Source organism: Sylvia atricapilla, chromosome 3 (assembly GCF_009819655.1).
Source record: "Sylvia atricapilla isolate bSylAtr1 chromosome 3, bSylAtr1.pri, whole genome shotgun sequence".
Taxonomy (NCBI): Eukaryota; Metazoa; Chordata; class Aves; order Passeriformes; family Sylviidae; genus Sylvia; species Sylvia atricapilla.
Window position 1 is genome coordinate 72,025,278 of NC_089142.1, and position 22,618 is coordinate 72,047,895.

A 22,618-nucleotide genomic window follows, 5' to 3' on the forward strand; every position below is an offset into this window, starting at 1 on the left:
TAGAAAGCAAATCTGAATATTTTAATCCTCTCTCCATCTTCCTTTTCTTCCTGCCCATGCTCAGCCCTGCCTTTTCTCCTTTGTTCCACTGTACTGAATTTAAGTAATTTCTCTGTAAGTTCCTACTCGACTTTTGTGAAGAGGGAAGAGTAATGTGAACAGACTAGGGCAAGATATGCTGGTGCTGCAAAGACAAAATGTGGACAGGCAAGAACTGAAAATCCTGGAGCTTGCTCTTCCTACAGAGACTGGGGAATAAGTGTTGTCATCTCTCCACATGCAACCACTGCTTCAACAACTGTAAAGAACTTTGCAAGAACATGGGCTGTGCCTGCTCCTGCCACTGACATGGTGTTTTTAGGACAAAAGTTAGCCCCGTTGCTACTGGCCCATCTTTTTAGTTCGTTCACCCTCCTGTATTCTCAGTCTCCTTGCTTTTCCTGTAATCTCAAATCCATCCCTTTGCCAAATCCCCATGCAAACTTGTATTTGCTTCCTCTCTATTTCCCATTCTTGCTGTTGCTGCAATAAACCCATTTACAGGAGTGAGCTTACTGCCTCCATGGCATATTCTTTCCTGGTTCTCATCTTCCTTCATAAAAATCTACTTTCAGGCTTAATTGACTCCTACACATATATATTCCTGGCTGCCTCTTCACCATCTTTTTCTCACTCCACAAGTGCTCCCCTCTTCCTATTCTGACTTCCTTTGATGAAAGACAGCTTGGGGATTTCTTCACAGAAACCATCCCTATTTTCCTCTCTCAAATTCCCAGGTCTGTTCAGATCTTAGAAATTCCTCATCTAGTCGCTTTGCTCCCCCACTGCTGTCACACTGCTTCCTTTCCTTTCCTTTCCTTTCCTTTCCTTTCCTTTCCTTTCCTTTCCTTTCCTTTCCTTTCCTTTCCTTTCCTTTCCTTTCCTTTCCTTTCCTTTCCTTTCCTTTCCTTTCCTTTCCTTTCCTTTCCTTTCCTTTCCTTTCCTTTCCTTTCCTTTCCTTTCCTTTCCTTTCCTTTCCTTTCCTTTCCTTTTTCCTTTCCTTTCCTTTCCTTTTTCCTTTCCTTTCCTCTTTCCTCTCCTTTCCTTTTTTTCTCCTTTCCTTTCTCCTTTCCTTTCTCCTTTCCTTTCCCTTCCCCTTCCCTTTCTTTATAGTAATCCTTATCCCTGATAGATCTACCTGCTCAACTTTCACTCTTTGTTTTTCCCTCGATACGTATTTGCACTCCAACTGTTGCAAAGGCAAGACTCCAAGATGGGATCCCAGCAATTGCTCCATCTCTCAATATCTTTCACTCAGAGAACAAAACAGCCACTGTCAGGAGTGCTTTTCTTTCTTCCACGTTTTAGATAATTTCCAATGCTCTTTCCACACCAAAATTCCACCCATCCACTCTCACCAGATCCTAAGCAGACTTGTAGACAAGGCCCTGAATCACTAAGTCTTTTGTAGTTGGAACTCTTGGACTCCATATACTCAGATAATGAACCAACATATCCAGGAAACATCTCCCCCTGAGCTCTGTGGCTGTCTCTTCAGCCTGTCTCCTGGAGAAGCTGCCTCAGCTTGCCTTGTCTCTGGCTTTTGGTGAATACCATCCAGATGCAGAGGCCCCTGGTTAACTGCATCTGGATGCACAGTCAGTCATTCCTCCTGCAAGAGTAGCTCATGTTTCTGCCTCTCTGCTCCAAAGCTCCTCCTGTCTAATCTAAATTCTCTTGTTGGTGTGTGACATCTCTGCTTGCATATCTAGCTGCCAGTTCTGATTTCATTATGCTGCATTTGAGAGCATCTCCCTTCCCTTAAGAACCCCTCAGTATCTCCTTTTTTGGTCATTGCAGAAGTCCCTCTATTCCTGCTGCAGATATCACTGGCCAGTGAATCTGAATGTCAGTGTTTACCTCCTACTTGCAAAATCTCCTCAGCCAGGAAATGCCTGCATTTTCCATGCTTTCTGAGTAAGAGCTCTAAAATGGCACTCATTTTAGAGTAACAACCCACCCACCCAGACAAGCTTACATCCAAAACCCACAACCATCCTGCAACACTTTCACTCAACATAAGGCAATCTTCTCCTACAGACTGCTGCTGGAAAGCCATTTTCCTAGTCCATCACTCTGACCACATCACTTTTCTTTATTTCTCTCTTATTTCTCCAGTATATCAGACAGATTATTTCTCTTTTCATTTTCAAAGTCCTGCTTGGCCTATCCACATTTTACAGATCCTCTTTGCCATCATTCAAAGGTTAACTCTGACCTCCAATGGAGCCATGATTTCATGCTCCTCTGCCCATTTGTTCAGTCTTCAATCAATCCTCTTAAAATACAAAAAGTCAGTTCTTACAGCACTTCATTACCATCAGGTAATTTAAAAATAGCAATGAAATTTCATCATTTTCTGTTGCCAAACTCTTCCTAAAATCTGGCTTCACAAAAGGATCAACTGGCCAAGAGCTACAGGACATCAGAAATTTACCTTGCTGTTCAATATTCTTATTGCTCCTCTGTCTGTCTTTCTTTTGCTCAATGTCTTATACTTGGCCAACATTCTCTGAATATTTATGTATTTGTGTCACACTCACAGAAGCCCTAAGAGAGAATGATTCTCATTTGGGACCAGCACCCTTAACTCCTAAGGAATCATTCTGAGAGCAGGAAATCTGTAATATAAAGGTACAGCACAAGCAAGATCTTATCATTTGGAAATACCCAATATCAAATGAGCATTTAATCATGACGACACAAAAACAAGTTGACCAGCCTGTTTTTGTCCCTGTGTGTTTTCAAAGAGGCTCTCATCTAAAGCTGTGAGCTGGTTTGGAAGAGTTATTGATGTTGAAACAGCTTACCCTATGACACCACCAAGAGTGAAACACAAAGAAGCTGCTCAGTAATTGGCCAAAGTTTAGCACTGTGCCCTTAGAGCAAGAGGTTGGAATTACATCTCTCTTTTTGCCAGGGGGTTCACTCTTGCTGGAGATAAGAAGACGACTGTTCTCAGTTGATATTTCACTAGGCAGATGCAAAACTGTTTGGCAGATGCAAAACCTTCTCTCTCTCACCAAAGAGAAGGTACTTTAGAGGGAGAGAGAAGCAGGGAGTGCCTGGAGTTATGCTCCTGACCTTTCCCACACTAGTCAGGGGCAGCCACCAGATACAGCAATCCTGTCTAGCCACATCCTGCTGATAAGCATATAAATACTCAGCAGGCACAGAAGGATATTTGAGCAGTGATGTTATTTCCCCTGAACTGCTCTGGTTTCTGGAATTCAGTGTATATCCTTGGCAGCTGAGTACCCTTGAATTTGTTGCTCTACACCTCCCAAGCGCAGGCAGGGCATCCTCCCCACCTTCAGGCTTGCAGACAGTAGCACAACTACAAAGCTAAGTAGCAAAGAAACAACACTGCTTACAAGAACAGCCCCAAATCTCCACCTCTTGCTGCTCAGGTAGAGACAGTGTTTATTTATACAGATGATGCTGAGGAGGGATAAGATGCAGAGAATATTCTTGTCACTTTTTTTTTACCAATCTAGGTCAGTACACCATTTTTTTTTTAACTTCAGAAACTACAGCCAGCACTGCTGATCCACAATTAAAATGTTCTGGACTTTCAATTCCTTCATAAGCTGAAGAGTAATTATTTCCTTTTGTTTGCTCAGTATATTTAGCAAAATAATTATAACTCACTAGATTGTTTTCTTTGCTTTGGTATATTGGCATAGTTATTTCTCCCGGTTTCCTTTCATAGCAACTCTAGTGCTATTTTTACTGGCACATTTGGGTGGGGGGAAGGGTCACAGATGAGGAAAAAAATCACTAAGTATTTTCTGACAGAAGTTCCACTTCAAGAATCTTTTCTATCTCTCCAAAAAGAAAATATCAAATCTGTAGAAGAAATAACTGTGAAGGCAGATGTTGTAATGCCAGCTGGATGCAGACTGTCCCTGCTGTCCATATGGATGAGTTAAACACGGCATCTTCCTAATCTGTGTTCTGTGACTCCACCCTGCCAGAGGACAAAGGTCAATAAGAAGCCTACTCATAAGCCCAAACAGCCCTGCTGCATTTAACAGGAGCTGTCATTTAGCTGTTTGATGCCACTTACAAGAAAATAGCATAAAGCTCATGGGTCAGCAACAAGGCACCCAGGTACCACAAGTCTCATGTTTAAGATACAGATGTACCTTAAGCAACAAATCCATTCTGAACTCGGGATTTCAGGTATTGCTGATCACAGAAACCTGGGCCCCCTTTTCCAGCTGGCTTTCAGAGGCAGAACCTTCAAATGCCCATCTAAGTGGTTATTCCCCCTCATCTTTCCATTTGTTTCTGTGCCACTGGGTTATTATCTTTAATTATTTTTGGTATTTCTAACTGGGCATTCTGGGTGTGATGTTTACTGCAGTCTGCACTCAAGACAATTTGCAGGGAGAGGTCTTTCCTGCTGTTTTGAGCAGATGGGGTCCTCATCTCTTGAGACAGGTAGTGTGCAGGTAGTGAGACAGGTGCCCTGACTGATGGTACCCAGAAGGATATCATGCACAAGGCTCCTTTAAGGAGGAGGCCTGGAATATCCCCCAGTAGGCTTTCAGGAGGTATACTAGGGTATTTTTAACAACAGATTCAAAACCTTATTCTTTCTCACAGGGTTATTTTTGAACTGTATTTTAGTGCTTTTTGTTCCACTCAGTATCACTGAAACACGCTGCACAGAAATCACTGACGTAAACACTGAGAAAGGAGCAGAGAAGTGGAGGGAGAAGGAAGAAAATTGGGCTGTCTCTACTTTTTTCCCCTTGTTTTATTTAAGTAGCATCTCCTTACCAAGCTCAGGATAAGAATACATCTTGCTTGTGAAGATTTAGATGTTTTGCCACTGCAAACAGTGTGCTGTGACTTTGTCAATTTAGTTCTCAATCCTTGCTCAGGATGTGGAGTGGGAGAAAGGATGAACATGCAAATAAAATCTTATCCTTTAATGGATTTGCACTCACAGTGTGTGCCACAGCACACCATTATAAACACTTGCATTAGACACAGTGATCACATTTCTGAAGCCTTTATCTTTTGCCCATTGAAGTCAGCAGCCATAAGGATTAGATTTCATATCTTTATGGGAGTTCAGTCCCAACAATTCCATGTTTCTCACTGCCTGTTTTGTCTTAATGGAAACATACCTTGCATAGTTTAGTGAGAACACTCCTCCCTCCTCCCTTTTATACCTTAACAGCTTTTTAGGCAACTGTGTTCTCATGAGTTATAAGTATGATTTTTATTGTCTATAAAATAGAAAAAACTGTAATCACTCGCCATTTATTTTAGGCACACTTCAAGAGATGTGATGCGTCTATGCCTTCATTAATTTTGTGCAGTGGGCAAAAATGGGATGCTTCAGAAGGGAAACAGGAAGAAAAGCAGGACTATGGACACAACATATAGCATTTCCAAATGCCCAAGTGAAATATTTATATTCTGGAAATAGAGAATTTAATAAAAAGTTGTATCAAGCAGTAACATATTTTATGCTTATTCCTTTTTCTTTCCACATTTCTGAATACGACCAGTAGCAACAGCTTCAAAAGCAGATTATTTGTATTGAAAAAGTTTCAACAGGGTATGATGAATATTAAAAGATTTTCACCTGTCCCCCTTTCCAGTCATGAGGGAGCAGCTGTGTTACGGGACCATTCAGCAAGCACCTACTGCTAAGGTCAGGGACAGTCACTGTGGCAAACTCAAATCCATCTAACTCAGCCTGCTGCCCCTCCAGCCCAGCTGCACTAGCTCTGCCCTTTCTGCCCTTGCACAGCCTGCAACCTCCCATCCTCAGGACAGCAAAACCTACCAGTTGCCAGCCTCACTGAGAAGTGCACATGCTTGTTTAGGTCACTAAAGCAAACAGCTCCAGCTTGGAGAGCACCATTCCCACTGGAACCTGCTTGGTGCCTGCACTGACAGACACTGATGAGCACTCACACAGGACAGTGCTGCTTTCTGTCTTGTTTCATGGAGGCACCACAGCACATGTTCACTCTGGGAAGCCCCAGCTCCTTCCCCAGGCAGCTGTGCTGTGCATTCTGTCACAGTGAGACAACCAGAGAGCACAGGTCAGGTGTTCCCTGCCAACAGCTTAACTCTTACCTGGGCTTGTGAAGGTTTGAAAGCAGAGTCAAAGCCATTCTGCAGAGAGTCCAGAAAAGGCTGGATTTTGTAGAGGCTATGCGTTGTCTGGCTCGAGCGGAAGGCCACAACATGGAAGTACTTCAGAATCTTCTCAAACCTTGATTGTGTCATGATAAGTGCAATGCTCTTGTTGCTGTAGAAGCCACTGCTCCAGATGCTGAGAACAGACTCACAGTGGTGGATGCTGGTTGATATCATGTAGCCTAAGAAGGCTTTCATTTCTGTCAAGGTGACGTCAATCCAGGCATCGTCACTACCAAACCTCTCCTGGTACTTCTTGGCATACATGTTGGTTTGCACCACCATATTCTTTAGTACATTGTCAGGGACAAAGAGCTGAAAAAAGTCCATAGCACTGGCAGTCAGGGGCATTTTTCGTGTTGGACCTAGAATAAAAGTAAGAAGGAAAGATAGACACTCCTGGTCACCACAAAGCACAAAGAAATTAAAAGGATGATTATTTTTTCTAATTCAAAGGATGGCATGTACCCATTGACAGACTTCACCAGGAAACTTCCCCTCCCCACATATTCTTCCTCCTATATGGTACTATACACTCTGAAAAGTTTTTCCCTTGGCTCTGCACACTCATTAGTTTGCAGCATACAGATCTGTGAGACAAGCAGGAATTTTACTTCTCCACTTACACATTATCTGCAACTTTTATCCTCAGCAGCTGCTTTGTACTTTTTCTGGATAGTCTTTTATTTGTCCATACGCATGTCAAAACAATGCCTTCCTCCAAACACTCCAGAAGGACAGTGTGAGTGCTCCAGAAACAGCAATGCCCTCATCCCAGATGATGATTCCTAGGCTTTAGAACCTGATCCCACCTTTTCTCCTGTACCTCTAATTCCTGCCTAGTTCACTGTCATAATTCTATGACTTTCATATCTGTCCCTGCTCCACATAGAGTCATACAGGTCATGTCTATGTGTTTTTGAGTTTTGTGTCTCTGCCACCACACCAGAGTTCTATCCTGCAGTCTGATATCCCCAAGAAAGCACATTACCAGAACAAGTCACAGCTACCATGTGGCAAGTGTCACTATCCCACGTCACACAGAATATTTTTAGCACTATAATGCACGCAGTGGTCCTCTTCCTCCTATAATGTAATAAGCCTTGCAGTCCCACGCTATTACTCTAGCAGTAATAGTCCCAGTCATTACTCTAGCATTTCACTGATCTTGCACCTTCTCTGCCAGTTTCAACTCCTCCGTAAGAGGAGGGTGAAGAAAACCAAAAAGGAGGCTCTAAGGGCTGGCAGCACTGTATCAGTGTTACAAGGTCAGCCAGTCAGACACCGGATAACACTAAGCTGAATTAGGAACATCAAACCTGCAATACCAGGGATGCAGACACCAGTATTTACAGCCCACTCTCCTCTAACCCCTTCCATGAACTAACCAAACTCCATTCTAAAAGCAGTAGTTTTCATGCTTGCACCTTGTGGTAGTGTTTTAGTTACCAGGTAAGGGCAGGGAACATACTCTATTCTACAGAAGCTGTGAAAACCAATACTCTGAGAGGAGCAGCCTCTTCAAACCCAGCAGACAGGGGAGCACTTAAAAGCAGCTCTGCACCCCAGCGAAAAAGACAATGTCATGGGTATAATCCCAAACCAAGAGCTGGATCCAAGAAACACTGCATCTTAGTCCAGCAGCCTTCAGCCCTAGGACTGTCTGAAACACTCTTCCTAATCAAAAGAAGGCATATAGCTTCTCCTTTGGAGTTCTGCCCAACAAGAGTGAGTCTTTCTTGCACTACAGGGCTTTGGATCTCTGCATCAGCTCTCCCAGCAGCAGCAGAGCTTGAGATTGACCATTCCACAATCTGGGTCTGCAAAGATCCACTAGCACGTTGGTCAGGTCACATTCTCCAGCACCCCGGTACCTCAGTTCATGTTCCTAGTTACAGCAACAACTACAGCTTGCAGAAATTTTCCATGAAACAGAACTACAAGGAATTACACAAATAATGGACTTGCTCTTAAGCCTTAAAGTTTGGGTGCACTCTGGTGAACTCAAGCTACTAGGACAGCAAAAATAACATCAAGACTTTGAAACAGTAAACCTTCAGATTGCAAAGAATGCCAAAAAAGCAAACACTGTAATTTTTTGTAAGTGCAGTGGGGAAAAACCCATCAATTTAAAGATTACTTCCCAATTTTAATTTGTGAGATTGAGAAACTTTCAGTTGAAAGCACATTCCTCTGTATTGTAAGACCAGAGGGACACAAACCATGTTTTGGTAAGGACAGAAGAGAAAATTTCAGTTTAAATGATAAAAGCTTTTCATTATCAAGTGAAAACTATGGGACTAGGATAGACATATTTACTTCACCTGAAGTGCTAGTGCAATAGTAAAGCTGCCTAACAAATGTTTTCTTCTTTCAATCAGGAGGTTTATTTTCTGCTAGCACTGGCTTGACTATTGAAGCTCACAAAACATCCTCTACATGTGATTCTGTACCTTCATTCTTCCCCATAAGTTAATCAAATTTTTATATTGTACAGTAGGTATGGCTTTCTGATAACAACACATGCAGCAGAGCGTATTCGTAGTTATATACGAAATCTTGAGTAACTATTGAACTCAACTCCAGTCGTCAAGCAACCTTCCAGGTAGCACACAGGGATAATTTTTAAATACCTGGCTTCAGAAGCAGGGAGTAGGGGTAATGTTTTAAATCTTGTCTACAGCAAACAAGAATTCTAAAACATTAAGTCTTAAAAAGTGAAATATGTTCATCTTGAGACTTGTGGATATGAACAATGCTGGACTCCATCATTAGCGAGGTAAGAGGAGTCAGAAGCACAAAAAATGTAATTTTGGTGTAATTAAATTTTCAGCAGCTGCACAAGTTTACCTTGATAAGTGATAATGAAACCTGACAGGTATATGGGATATGACAATGCTTTCTTACCTAGCAGTCCTGCTCCAGCCACAGAGAACCTGCTACCTCCCCATCTTCCCAAAATAAATATACAAACTTTGTATCTCATTGGTCATGCAGAACCCACACAGCTCTAAAAAAGCAAGCTGAATCACTTTCTGACTCAAACATCAACATAATTGTTGATTAACTAAAATTATGAAAGCTCCTGTATAATCTCATTGTCTTAAAAAACAGCCTTTACTGGCAAAGTGAGCACAACTGATTCATAATTTACTGATATGCAATATAACAAGAGTGACATTGAATTTCAGTAGGAAAAGAACTGAATTTTTAACATAAATTGAGTTTTGCATAGTTAATGACCGGCCTAAAATATTTAAATATTACTTTCTAAATACACAAATATATCCTATAGAGAGAGCCACCTGTCTGCATAAGGAACTTAAATACTAATTTGTACTTTTTAAGGACTTTTACATTGACTTAAATGGCACTTACCCAAGAAATACTGATATGAAAAGAATTCAGTGTTTCAAATGTGCACTGTTTACCTTCCAAAGCTTTGCTCAGCCAAATGAAAGAGTGGCTTTGCCTACTTGTCTATTCTCAGAATGATTATACAATTATGACCATATGTAAAATTCAGATTTTTCTCTCTCCTCTGCTATAGAGTGTTGCTTGCATGGAAAATATATTTACTTTCGTGTGGTTTCTCTAAAAGCCAATCAGGGTTTCCAATACAAATTACCACAACAAAGTGCAGAAGCACTCTTGGAGTGTTTGAACATGCAGCCTGACCCAATATTCCATGCACAGGCAGGACAGGGACAGAACTCTACTGAGTAACCTCTGACTGGGCAGCACACACCAGAACACACAGCCAGCAGCAGAACTTTGGGCTTGCTCCAAGTGACCTTGTAGGATGTGGAAAACAACAAACAATTTCTTTTATGATACAACCTACGCACACAAGCTCCTCTTCCTTCTCACTCTGTCTGCCAGCAAAATCTTGCCCGTGCAATCTGCAGCAACCACATTGCAAGTCATTACTGCTATTTTGACTAGTTGGTTCCATTTTCTCTTCTGCACTAAGAAGGAATGTCTCCCACAAAGAGACATCTCCATTTGTAAGAATAGTCTCAAAATAAATGAAAAAAGCAAGGCATGAAAAGCCATTTGTGTGTCCACACTGGTGATCTGACTGTGAAGCAAAAGCTGGCCCCTCGCCCTCGGAGTGTGCGCATTGCAGAACCCATTTTGGCTCAACTCAGCTCGGGGCAAACTGCAGCTGCCTCGCTGGTTCTGACATCTAGCAAGAGAGCAGGCTGCACACTCAGCTTCTCAGCAAACATATCCACTGCAGAACACCCAGAAAGATTTAAGAAAAAGCTCAGGTGGAACTTCAGGCAGCCCCTGCATGTCATCCTACAATGTCTGGTCTTCTCTCTTGGATGGGTCCCCATTGGTCACATTTGATTCATTCCCTTTCTAGTCTTCCTCGCTGAGCAACACATTAGGAAAAACATAAGAACTCCAAGCGAATTAAATGCCTTTTCCTTACTTAACTGGTTTGCAGAATTAAGTAATTTGAGAACATTTTTAACAGGTTCATGCATCCTTTCCCATTTTTTCTGTTCTGATTACCAACGTGTAATTTAGTAACTCAGAATTCACAGACTCAGAATAAGGGATGGATAAAAGATGGAAAGATTGAAAATGTACTGTAACCTATCAGCACTTACAACATAGCATACAAATCTTAAGAAGGTCAAAAGCATCATTATTTTGGTCATGATAAATCAGAGACGTAAGGAGAAAACACAGTGAAAGAAAGTTCTTTTGTTCTGCTGTGCAAAAGACTCTGCTCTCATTCAAAGCCCAGATCTTACTCTATGTATAATAAACCAAACTGCCTGGTTTGTAAACAAATCTTGTGCAGAGCTAATCACAGCTGACTTTGAAATTAATGTAACTTCATTAACAGCTTGGCAGACCTCAATACTTCCAAATCAGGAATAGGAGTGGTAGAAGTATCAGTTCAAGAATTTAGATGTAATTTTATTGTCTTCTTTGAGGAAAAATCTAACAATTTATAGCCACCCATGAGAACAGCACATTAAGCATATTATACACAGCTACATACCTAAGAAAAATCAATCCAGAAACTAATTTTTTTTGGCCAGTGGGAAGTACTTTCTCCTCCAACATATGGTACAGTCTTCAAAAACCAAGGTTTAAAAAGCCAATTAATTCCTTTTTCCCAAGTCCAAGCCATTAGAGACTGTTTTATATTCTTGACAAGTTACCTTTGCAGAAGTGCACAATGTGATTTTTGGGTTTTATTTAGAGAACATAAAAATGCTGACAGAAGCCTTTCATCAGAAAATATTCATCCATCAAAAACATCATGACATCTTTATGGAAGGTGTCAATTAATGAAATATGACAGGCAGTTAAAACAGTTTTTCATATTTTTCAATGTGTAGAGAGCATTATAAAGATCTAAAGAAAAAAAAAAGGCAAGAAAACAAAAAATTATGTTTTAATGTTTTCCAAGTGAATATTTTTCAGAATTTCTGTTTACACCAAGTTTCCTCACGTAACCCTTGGAAGAATTGGAGCTTATCTAGCTTGCCAGAATATCAGTTTTCATATCAGCTCTATTCTTAATGGCCTGGAAATGTACATCAGACCATCCTCAAACCATAGCTGGTTTGATGGCCTTATGACGAGCCTGTCAAGACAGTTTGAAGTAAGTTCACATAACACTTCTTTTCTGAGTTTTATTCCAGTTTATTCCAGAGACTCCTGTCTTGTAGGAACTGGGCAGCAAGTATCTAGGTCTTTAGAATAGTACACTGCATGCTTTTGTTCATCCTCATTAAAAAAAGCCACCAAAGCTTCAGTGACAGGTCTACTTTGCCAAGTCAAAGACATCATCCTAATTTATATCAGCTGTGGTTCTGACCAGTATTTTCAGCAAGTAGATGTCAGCATTTGTTATTTTGGTAGCCAAATCTTAGCTTCCTTTAGGGACTGCCTTGCACAAGAATTCAATACAAATGATGAAAACATGATCCATATTGTGGCATTCCTTGGAGCTGAGAGCCAACTTAGGAGGAAGCAATAAAAAAAAAAGTCAACAACTCCCAAGCAGCCACTCTTGACTTAAAAAGAAGGAACTGGACGTAGTCCTTCCAAAGATGGTTCTTTTTGTAGACTATAAGGCTTGCTCTCAGCAGCCCATGCTTATGGGTAAGTTTTTGCAAGGTCACCTTTACAGAAACTTTGCACCCTTGTGTGGGCGTTCAGTAGCCGCACTCATGCTCTACATTTAGTTTCAGTAAGTCTATTCCAAGCTATTTAGCAAAGTGTGATTCGACTGCCCTCTTCCAACCTTATAAATAAGCCTTTGACAATGCCTCCACGTCTGCACATAATAACCGTAGTCAAAAAATGGTTCCAAACAGCTTCTCTGAAAAGCCACTTTCTCTTCCCTCCCCGGCATTAAAAAGGATTGTTTTCTTCACAGCGTCAGCAATAAAGCGATCTACAGACTGCAGCCTGACTTTTATCCATAGAGAGCATTAAGAGCTGCATCTAGAAGCAATCCAAGGACAAATGAAAGTGGACTAAAAACCTGCACAGAGCTGCTCCGTGCTGACTCTGGTCCTAAAGAGTTCCTGGCCTCCACAGCAAGCAGAACTGAGTTAGTGATAAATTAAATAGAGAACTTATTTAGTAAAACAAACAGGTAAATTTAAACTAAATAGTAAAATTAATTAAGTATTTGGCAAAGTAAGGAACTTCCTGCAATTCAGCTTGTTTCCATGGTGTGCACTGGATCCAGACTGTCATTCAGCATTTTTAATCATTACAGCAAAATCCTTGAGCATTAAGTGTAGCAGGTCAACCTGGCATAGGTCGGGGATCAGTAATATACTGTTCCACCAAACACAGGACAATCTCCCCCCCTGATGCGATTGTGACCTTCCAACACTCGGGGTGATAACCAAGACACCTTACCCATTCCTCCTCCATACTGCCATGTGTTGGCAGGTCAGCCTGGAAAAAGTGAAGAACTTCAGTGGGGCATCAAGACTGGGATACCAAGGGTAAATCATTTTGGCTGTCACTCAGTAGATTACCTTGTGTGATAAGACACTGTAGAAGAACAACTAAATTTGGGGGCATTTTCAAGAGACCAAGCAGGCAGGTCTTGCACATTTCCCATTGACCAAATGTATGTTGCACCACACCAACAGCACCGGTCTGAGAATGAGAACATGCCAGACTTGTTGTGGCAGTGTTCCATGGAAGTGAGCCTTGTTGTAGATTTAAGCCGTGGCAAAAAGTTGTTTAATTAAAAGAGGTTTAATTTGTAATTTGTACTCTAATTACAAATAGAGTATTTCTTTGTGTTTTCCATCATGTTTTAAAGCTACAAAGCTTTCAAGCTGTGACAAGTACGAAAGAATAAAGAGCCCACTGCAGCTGATGTTGACACCTTTAATTATATACTTAATTTCTGTGGTGAGATCTTGCAATCTACCTATCACCATTTTCCCAATATCCAACAGGACCTCCCAAAACACTGGCACAAGGTCTTATGGTTAAAATACTTTCCAAAAGCTGAAGACCTTAAAGCAGCAGAGACAATGCTGAAGTAGTACCGTATTGTGTCAGTTTACATAATTCGCTGCCCATTATTTGGCTGTGGGGCTGCATATGCTCCTCCTCAGGAGAATTCCTGCTGCAGCAGCTTCCATGGCAATAGTCCACTGTGCTTTTTTGCCTCTGTAGTTTTCTATTAACATTTTACTGCACTGCTCCTGGCAGCCCAGCTGGCACTGGACATATCTAGCAGATTAGAGATGACCATCGATGTGCTGACTTCATACATCACCCGTAATATAGCTTTTAGTAGATCACATAGCAGCTGCACATCTGTCTGTGGGCACAACTGTGCACATTCATGAAATAACTGTACAAAGCAGCATGGAAAGTTTTATGTCAGCACAACTGCCATTAAGGGTGACCTTCATAGCTAATCTCAGAGGACTGCTTTGTGATGGTTCCATGGGGGGACTGCTCTACTGCACTGGTAACTCTTGCAGGTGTAATCCCACCATCCCATCTTTCTGTCCCAGGCTCCTGGTCTGTTCTAGTACACACTGTTCACAAATATCATTACCCCATGCAACTTGCTCCTTTCCAGAAATTTAAAATAAAAATCCACCTGTATAATCATCAGCAATATTTGATGTAAGGACTCTGCCCTAAAAGGTAGGACTTTTGTGTTTGAAGGAGGGAAAATAGCTTGGTATTTTTTCCAAGCATATCATCAGAATATTTAATATATCTTTTGTAAATCAAAGTCAATAGAAGTGATGAAACTAATGAGGTGCTGAAAGCCTGCACATCAACTCCTGCCATTTACATACAACACACACATGCCATTGAAAAATGAACCTCCAGTTTTTCAGTCTCAAAGAAATAGCTTTCTGTTTTGTTTTAAAATAGTTATTAAAAAAAATATATATATATACCAACCAGAAATCCAGACAGCTCAGTAAAGCATTGGAGACAACCTTATAATGCATGAACATTAATTTCAGAACAGAATCTCCTAATGATTCATCTCCATCCCACATGAGCTAAGGTAGCTACAGTACTGGTCTCTGCAATTGCTTCCCAGCAGCAACAGGCTTTTCCTGGAGAAGACAGGGAGTAGTTGTTGGGGTAAGCACATAGTCCCCAAAGTATTCAGTGCTACTTCTCACAAACAGATATAAGCACCTACTGCAACATCCACTTGGGAGAGGGTGATCAGCAGGGTGATGCTGCAGCTCTGCTAGAAGAGCTCAAAACTTGCAGTCTGCCAAGGAGGCTGGTGAAAGGAGCTGCATGGGGATAATATTAAGGCTTTTTCAAACCTGTTTCTTTTAGGTTGTACCAGCCTCCCTTGGATTTTATTATTCTCTGTAGGAAAGTGTGCACTTGCATTTCTAGGTGAGTTTCATCAACTGCCTAGTAAGAAAAGTCTTCTCTGTCATCACCCCAGACTAAGAGGCAAAGAAGCTCTCATCACTCCATATTGCATCTGCACTTACACACCTGCTTTTAAACTTGTAATTTCCTTGCTTTATATTCTCCATGTTGCTCCCCAACCCTCAAAAATCTTGGGACACACTACATATTCTCTGCTGGTGCATTAGGCTTAGAGGCAGATGAAAGTCTTAATATTTTCTTAGGACACCTAAGATGCAAAGTGTAGGTCATGTATTTGCAACCCTTGCTGGGTCAGGACTCCTTTACACATGCACAATATCACTTTGTGTGCTTTTTGTTTTCTTACTGCTCTTTTACTCCTGCCCCTGTTGTTACACTGCCTTTTTCCATCCTGTTCTGCCTGCCCTAAGAAGTGACCAGTGCTGCAGGCTGTCTGAACATCTCAACTCAAAACAGGCAAGCAGTTGGAAAGTTCAATAAATTACTTCTATATACAATGTACATCAACATCCCTAATCCTCTTACCACATGCAGGATACATGACACACTCCACAGCACTCCCAAGTGCTTAGGCTTCCTAATAACTCTAATAAACCTTCAACTTGCCCGTTTTAAGAAGTCAGTGCACTTCTTCAACAATTAAGAGTGGGAAAAAAAGGCAGTCACCTGTGAAAAAGACGAGATTTATTACTTGTACTGCCTGTGTTAAGTTGAGGGTGACACAAATGTGTTTACAAGCCACTGTACCCCCGGGGAAGGTTTTCAGGGAGTTGCATCTGCAGAGAGCAAGCCAGAAACACAACTCAGAGCTAAAGAGTGCATAGAATCAGAGTGGGATCCTCAGTGCCACAGCACTGCTCACTGTCAGCAGCAGCAGCCCCTCAGCAACACCCCTGTAACCTCTGCCCAGCTACTGTGTGCAGCCTGTGGGACTGCTCAGCTCCCAGCAGCTCCCACCATGGACCATGCCCTGCTGCACGGCTGGCGGGTGCAAGTGGAGCAGGGGCCAGGCCACGGAGCAAGGTTTGTAAAGAAAAGCATTGTGTACTCGTCCCCCACAGCCTTTCAGGTGAGATGCTTTGCTGCTCTGGAGCCAAAGTCCACCTCTTCAAAGACAGGTTTAGTGTGCTGTATTCTGAGATCAGGCAGGGAAAAGACTGGAGGCCACCAGACAGGCACTGCTTACTAGCAGACACCCAGGAACACAAGATCACAGCTACACTTAGAGGTCAGCTTGTCCAGGCTTCTGGGGGGCTACCAACATAAGAACCAATAAAGCTGAAAGAGCTCATTAAAAATAATCACTGTAAGAACATAGTTTCGGTTATAAAAGGGGAAAGTAGCTTGTATTTCTCTTGGACCTAGCAGCAAGAAAGATTTCATACAACAGAGATTTTCAAAGAACTTCATGGTGTGTTCACAGTGAAGAAAAAAAATGGGAGCATCCCACTTCCTAAGCTTTCTGGACCTAACAGCTAAAGTTGGTTTTATATAATAGACAGATTTGCTCCTTTACATGGATCTTCCAGTTCCTTAGCCATTTGTTACTATGTTCACAAAGATCTCATTTAAACAACATTTCTTTCCATTCATTCTTTATGTTGACTGCCTCACAAAACAAAATTAAGAGACCTACTGTGAAACTCCATCAGTTTCTTCCATCACCTTTGATACAGCTCCTTTCTGCTCACTGTGAACAGCCCTGAATAGGTAACATTTTACCTTCCACACCAAGAATTTATTACATGCCTTCATTAAGGTCCAGATTCTATAGCCCCCACTGATGTTTTAGTGGGGGGTAAAAAAAGACTTCAGATTATTATTAGCAAAACTAGGGCTGGACTTTTTATAGCTTTGTGTGAGAAAATCCCAAGTCTACTAGGCAAGCTAGAATGTCATTTATTTGGAGAGGAGAGACAAGACAGAGAAAGTAGATGAACATACTGCTTTTCATCACAGCTACATCTGGGTCCGATAACATCCCTGGCAGGGGGATTCAAACCACTTCACAGAAATTCTCTTTCTGGGCCTGGACTGAAGCAGTTTGGCAGAGCTGGACACAAATGACCACAGTGTTCCTTGCCAAGACCCAGGCACCATCTGCTTGGTCATACATGAACTTTTATCAAGATCCTTTCATAGACTTTAGCACAGTGCTTTCCAACATGGGGTGCTGCACAAGACAATCTACTGGGGTGCTGGAAGAAAACATTTTTCTCTATTGTTAACAAATAAAAAATAAAATCATTAAATAGTGTTAATTTCATCTTTATCTCGGTTTAAATTCTGGGGTTGTGTATGCTTTATAATGTATAAAGTATACTAGTATACAGTATACTAGTACAGTAGTGCAGGTATATAATCCATAAATACATATACATAGATTGGGGTATTGGTTGAAAAACCTACTGATAGGGGTGAATGATCAAAAATGATTGAGGAACACTGCCCTAGAGTTCTCCAGTAACTGCATTCAGGACTGTAGCAGCCTAGCAGATACAGTTCACTCTCTTTTTAGCAGAGCTGAATGTGTGCTCAAATCCTATAAGCTTCAGCTGATCTACTTGTAGGTTTTGTATCAATATAAAAAAGGAGCCATCTCCCCTTTGTCCTCCAAGAAAGCACTCTTCTTAAAAGGGAGTGGGGGAGTGGTGCTATCAGTCAGAGGTCCTTCTGCATTCGCATAACACTTTTCATGTCACTAAAAAATGTATATCATTCAATTCATGTCACATATCACTAAAGTAGTACCACCTATGCATATGCTTACATGCATCTCTGGATTCAGAAAATAACACACTGTATTTACATCCCTTGCCACTCCCCTTTGAATTTTAATTTGCGTCACTCGCAAATCAAAAGGATGTGCAAAAGCCTTGTGTTTTTCTCTAGCAGAAATAGGTTTACGGAGCAGAAACTCATTTTGCAGTCAGGCATGCAAATTATTAATCCTAAAAGCAAGACTGCAATATGTGTTGTGGCAGGAAAAAAGGGGAAATGCCTTTTTACTACAAAAATTCTCTGTAGTCTATCCTGTAGCTCCTTTGACCTTCCCCCTGGGCCTTATGACCACCACAGATTTTGGTCTCTCTTCGCAAACCTTGGCAAGCAAATTGGAACTCATGTTCTTCAGGAAGCATGGATTTTTCCCTTTGATCAAGGGATTTAATATTAGTTCCTACCACTCAGATCTGCTACCAGACTTTCTGCTGTTGTGATTATATGAAGCAAACAGGTTGTACTTTGAGTAAACATCAAAAGGGATGTCTTTTAAGAAATTTTTGACACTACTGTTTGACAATAGTAACCTCTTTTAGGGTGTTTTCACTCCAGCCCAGCAGAAACCATTTGAGGCAGATACTTAACCTTAAGCTATAATAATCAAATTATTCTTAGGCATCAGTGCAACATGACCCTGAAGTGAATGTTTTTGAAGTGAGATTAAGCGTATATCTTCCAGCCTAGGATTGCTCCAAACAAATGTTTAACAGTATAAGTATTATAATGTAAAGTGATGCAGTCCATAATAAAACACAGAAATAACTGCAAAAGAATTAATACTGTCAAGTATAGTAGTGAGTCCTTGAAGACACAGCAAAAGAGGTGCTTAAAACTCTGCACAGAAAAGCTTTTTTTTTTTAACTTCAGTTTAAAAACTTGCTTACTTTTTCCTCCCGTTTCTAAATTACAAACAAGGCAGCTAACAATAACTGTCTACAGCAGCAGTCAGAGAAAGCAAAACTGCAAAGAAATCTTTGTGTCTCCTTTCTTTAGGAAGCATTCAAGATCCACCAGTATGTAGAACATTGAGTTCAGCTAGCCTCAAAGAGGAAATCAAAAGCAACAGCTACACCAAAACTGCTTATAAAGACCATAACATTTTGCTTACTTTATAGAAACTATCACTAGACTTTGGTGACATCCTCCTCCCTCTAGAACCAATGTCTGGTGGATAAGGGACTACAGGGTACACTTTGCAACGTGAGAGAAGAACCTGACACAGGAGACGCAATCCCTACTCCTGCCAATACAGATGGATTGAGAAGGCAGAACATTCCTTAAATGCTTACTATAAAAAATTGGGTCCATTACTTAGTGCAATAGCCTCTAAAACTGCACCGGTCTCTTCTGTTAGACAGCAGGAGCACAGACACATTCACAACCCAGACACAATAAAATGCTAACTCAGAACTCCACGCAGGGGCAGTTGACACTCCTGAAATGCAACCTTCATCCAAAAAGAAGACTGAATAATCACAGGATAACCAAACCCATAGATAAACACCACTATTAGATCTGAATTCAGATTCTGTTGAGCTGCGTACTACACTTCTTCCAGCTTTTTAATGCTACATTTGATGTGGTGGTGGGTGTGACAGTTCACATATTGTATCTCCCACAAAAGCAGATATGGAACATCAGCTATAGCAAGCTGGGTGAGCAATGTAGTCAGAAGCACCTGGCCATAATTTTGGTATGTTAGAAGTACCAGCTATCATTTTTATGCAACACTATGGGGCAAGAACAGGCAGAATCTGGTTTCACATGACCTCACATCTCAACATCAACCTGCTTTTTCATCACAGAAGATGCTGTTGAAGCCTACAGGCTATTCTCACTACAAATGTGCTGTCTAATAAGGATTGAACTCAAGTGAGCCATGTCTCAGCAAGGGCAATTCAAAAGGCTGTCACCCCATCAGCTATCTTTCCATGTTAGGTAAGAACTCAATATCCGGAAGACCTTTACCTTCTCCTGCCTCAAGAATGGACTCAAGTACACGGGGCAGCACAAAATTGCAAAATGCCTGGCTTACTAAGAAGCAAAATTTGATGAACTCCTGCCCCTGACTACCTACACTTTAACAAAAACAGTGGAGACATGGTGTCCAGCAGAGCCTGGAGAATAAAAAAAAAAAAGGAAGTTTTATAATGACTAAGAACAAGATGTCAAAATGTGAAGTATTGGTAGAATCTATATTAAGATACAAGAGAAACATTAATTTTTATGACAGGAGAAGATTTTAGAAAGCAAAATACAACTAGAGAAACTAAATGCTGTAGCACAGAAGGGCAGGTTAGGAAGAGGTTATAGTACAGATTAAAAGGATTCAGTAGAAACTGAAAGCTTGAAAGTAAAGTTTTGAGCAGCTTTTGCCACACTTATTTCTTGCTCCTTTTTTGATTAAAGTATTGTGCTGAAGGATTCTTCCTTTAGCTGCCCATTTCAGCTTAAAAAAAAAAAAAAAAGAAACCCATCACCCTTTTATCTTAGGAAGAAAGCTGACATTAGAACAATTGGCAGTGCACTGCTCAATGTCAAGCTGCTCCAGGTCAGTACTCAGACCCCTTCTGAGTCAACCTTTCAGCAAAAGACCTGAAGAAAAGGCACAGTTTTTATTTTAACATTTCACTCACTCTCCTGCAATATGTCCATAAAATGCTATCAAATGTTTCCGCTTCATCATATGATATGAATGGCTGCTTTTAGAAAAAAACTAATGCTCATTTAGTTTCTTTTCATTGATTCAGGGAGAGATAGCCAGCAGCAAAACAAAACACACCAAAAAAAAACCCCCAAAAAACCAACTCCCAAAAAACCAAAAACAAACAAACAAAAACGAGTTAAAAACTAGTATAATGTCAACAACAGCATCACATTAACAGTGTCAAGTCCATTTCATATTTCTAGAACCATTTCATATTCAGTACCCACTTTGACAATACCAATTCAAAATTATCCATAGCTGAATATTTTACACCCACCATCTGTCCCCAGAAATCAGTTAGGTGCCTGCACTACTATTTGCACTCAACATAGTTCAATGTATTTTGAATTTACCCAAGTCTAGTGGGATTAAAGGTTTTGGTACTGCTGGCTGAACTCACACCCCTCTTAACCATAAACAGCCACGCCTAGTATAGAAAGGTCCAAAATGCTCTTCAATAAAATAAAAGGGAGATGAAGGAGAAGAAGGAGGAAGTGAAGCCAGAGCAGTTTTCCTGACAAAGAGATTCATGATAACCTAGGCTTGTTTCAGCTGTTAGGGCAAGGATTTTGGCTTCATTCTCAAGGGAACTAATGAGGTTCATAACAGACTAAGTTTCAAGAGTCTGAGGACAGACACCTGAATCTGAAATACCTGTGACAAATACAGATAAAAATTGTAATCTTGCAGTTCAGTATATATTTTTGTTTCTAATTCTCAAATACTAGGAGCCCCATAAGAAGAACCTGAGTGAATCCAAGTTCAAGGTTACCTGTTAAATTGGGAAAACAATGACCTCCTAAAAGAAATAAGAGCCTTGGTGACTTTAACTTGTTGCTCTGATCCCAATACTCCTTGAACCTGAATAGATTTAAAGGAAAGACTAATGAAAGGCATCAAGACAAATGCAGACATTTGTATCACAGGCAGGTCACCTTAAAATCATTTTTCGTGGATAAGCTTCTAAGATATTACTTACAGGAAAGCTGAATTTATCTGTTCTGTTTCTAGCTAGAGAATTGGCAGCAGCACAGATGAGTAAGAGTATTAGTGTGTCCTCCTTACCCAGATCCTTGACTGAGAAAGCAGTTGTCTGGATGAAGGGAGGTGACTTTGGGAAAGGCATTATTTCATTTTTTTACCAGGACACGGACTTAGAACGAAATTTATGATCATAGCACTACCAGAAAATACTGGGCTGATCTTCCAACTAGATAGTATCTGAATTTATTGGCCAAAATTTATCTTAAAAACCCATACTGGAAGTTTTTTCTCTAATTATCTGCTGAAATCAGACAAAATCTCTTACTCTCCAGAGAACAGATACACAACTGACTTCTAGAACAGTCATTTTTTTGGACAGCATAAAGCAGGTTATTGGTTATCTTTAGTGGAGATAGTGACTTACTAGTACCTTCAAACAAGGAACTGTACGACCTCACTCAGACATCTGTGCAATCTGTCAGAGTTGATCCTATACTGGAAAAGGCAGAGAACTACTACTAGAAGTAGGGGTATATTCTTGCAAGGAAATACCATGAAGAAATGTGATACTTATTTTTAGCCTAGGGGAAAAAAAAGACAATAAAAAGAGAAAAAGAAATAGCTAGAGAAAAGAAAAAAATAAAAAATAAAAAAAAAGAAAGCAAGCTAAACAGCAAATCTCTTTAAATATACTTGAGGATACTTGAGGTAAATATCAGGAAAAATGAAGATATAAGTGGCCAAAAGTAGTCTTTGATGATGAAACAATTTTGCAATACTCACAAAGAAGTGAAGGAACAATCCATGAAGTGAAAAAACACGGAGGAGACATTCTGTTGTTCTTTCTTTCCAGGACACCTGTTACATGATCATCAGTTATTGCAGATGTCTGCACCATGATTAGCTGGGCCTCTTCTAGACCTGTGCTTGTCTTCCTCCATGTATCAATCCTTGTGTTCTACAGAGGGTTGTGTTGGGATTCAGTTGCAAGGAAGCTCTTTATACCTCAAGAAATGTCATGAACAGAGGAAAGTACAAACCCAGTCA

At 40.7% G+C, this 22,618-nt stretch overlaps 1 protein-coding gene across 1 annotated transcript in view; it reads right to left on the reverse strand.

Annotated features, from left to right (window-relative positions):
* Positions 1 to 22,618, reverse strand: part of PGBD5 (piggyBac transposable element derived 5) — a 61,570-nt gene that overhangs the window by 28,302 nt on the left and 10,650 nt on the right. The window contains exon 2 of the mRNA XM_066315745.1: positions 6,145 to 6,572. Within this exon, the coding sequence (XP_066171842.1) occupies positions 6,145 to 6,572 (428 nt within the window). The remainder of the gene's footprint in view (positions 1 to 6,144; positions 6,573 to 22,618) is intronic.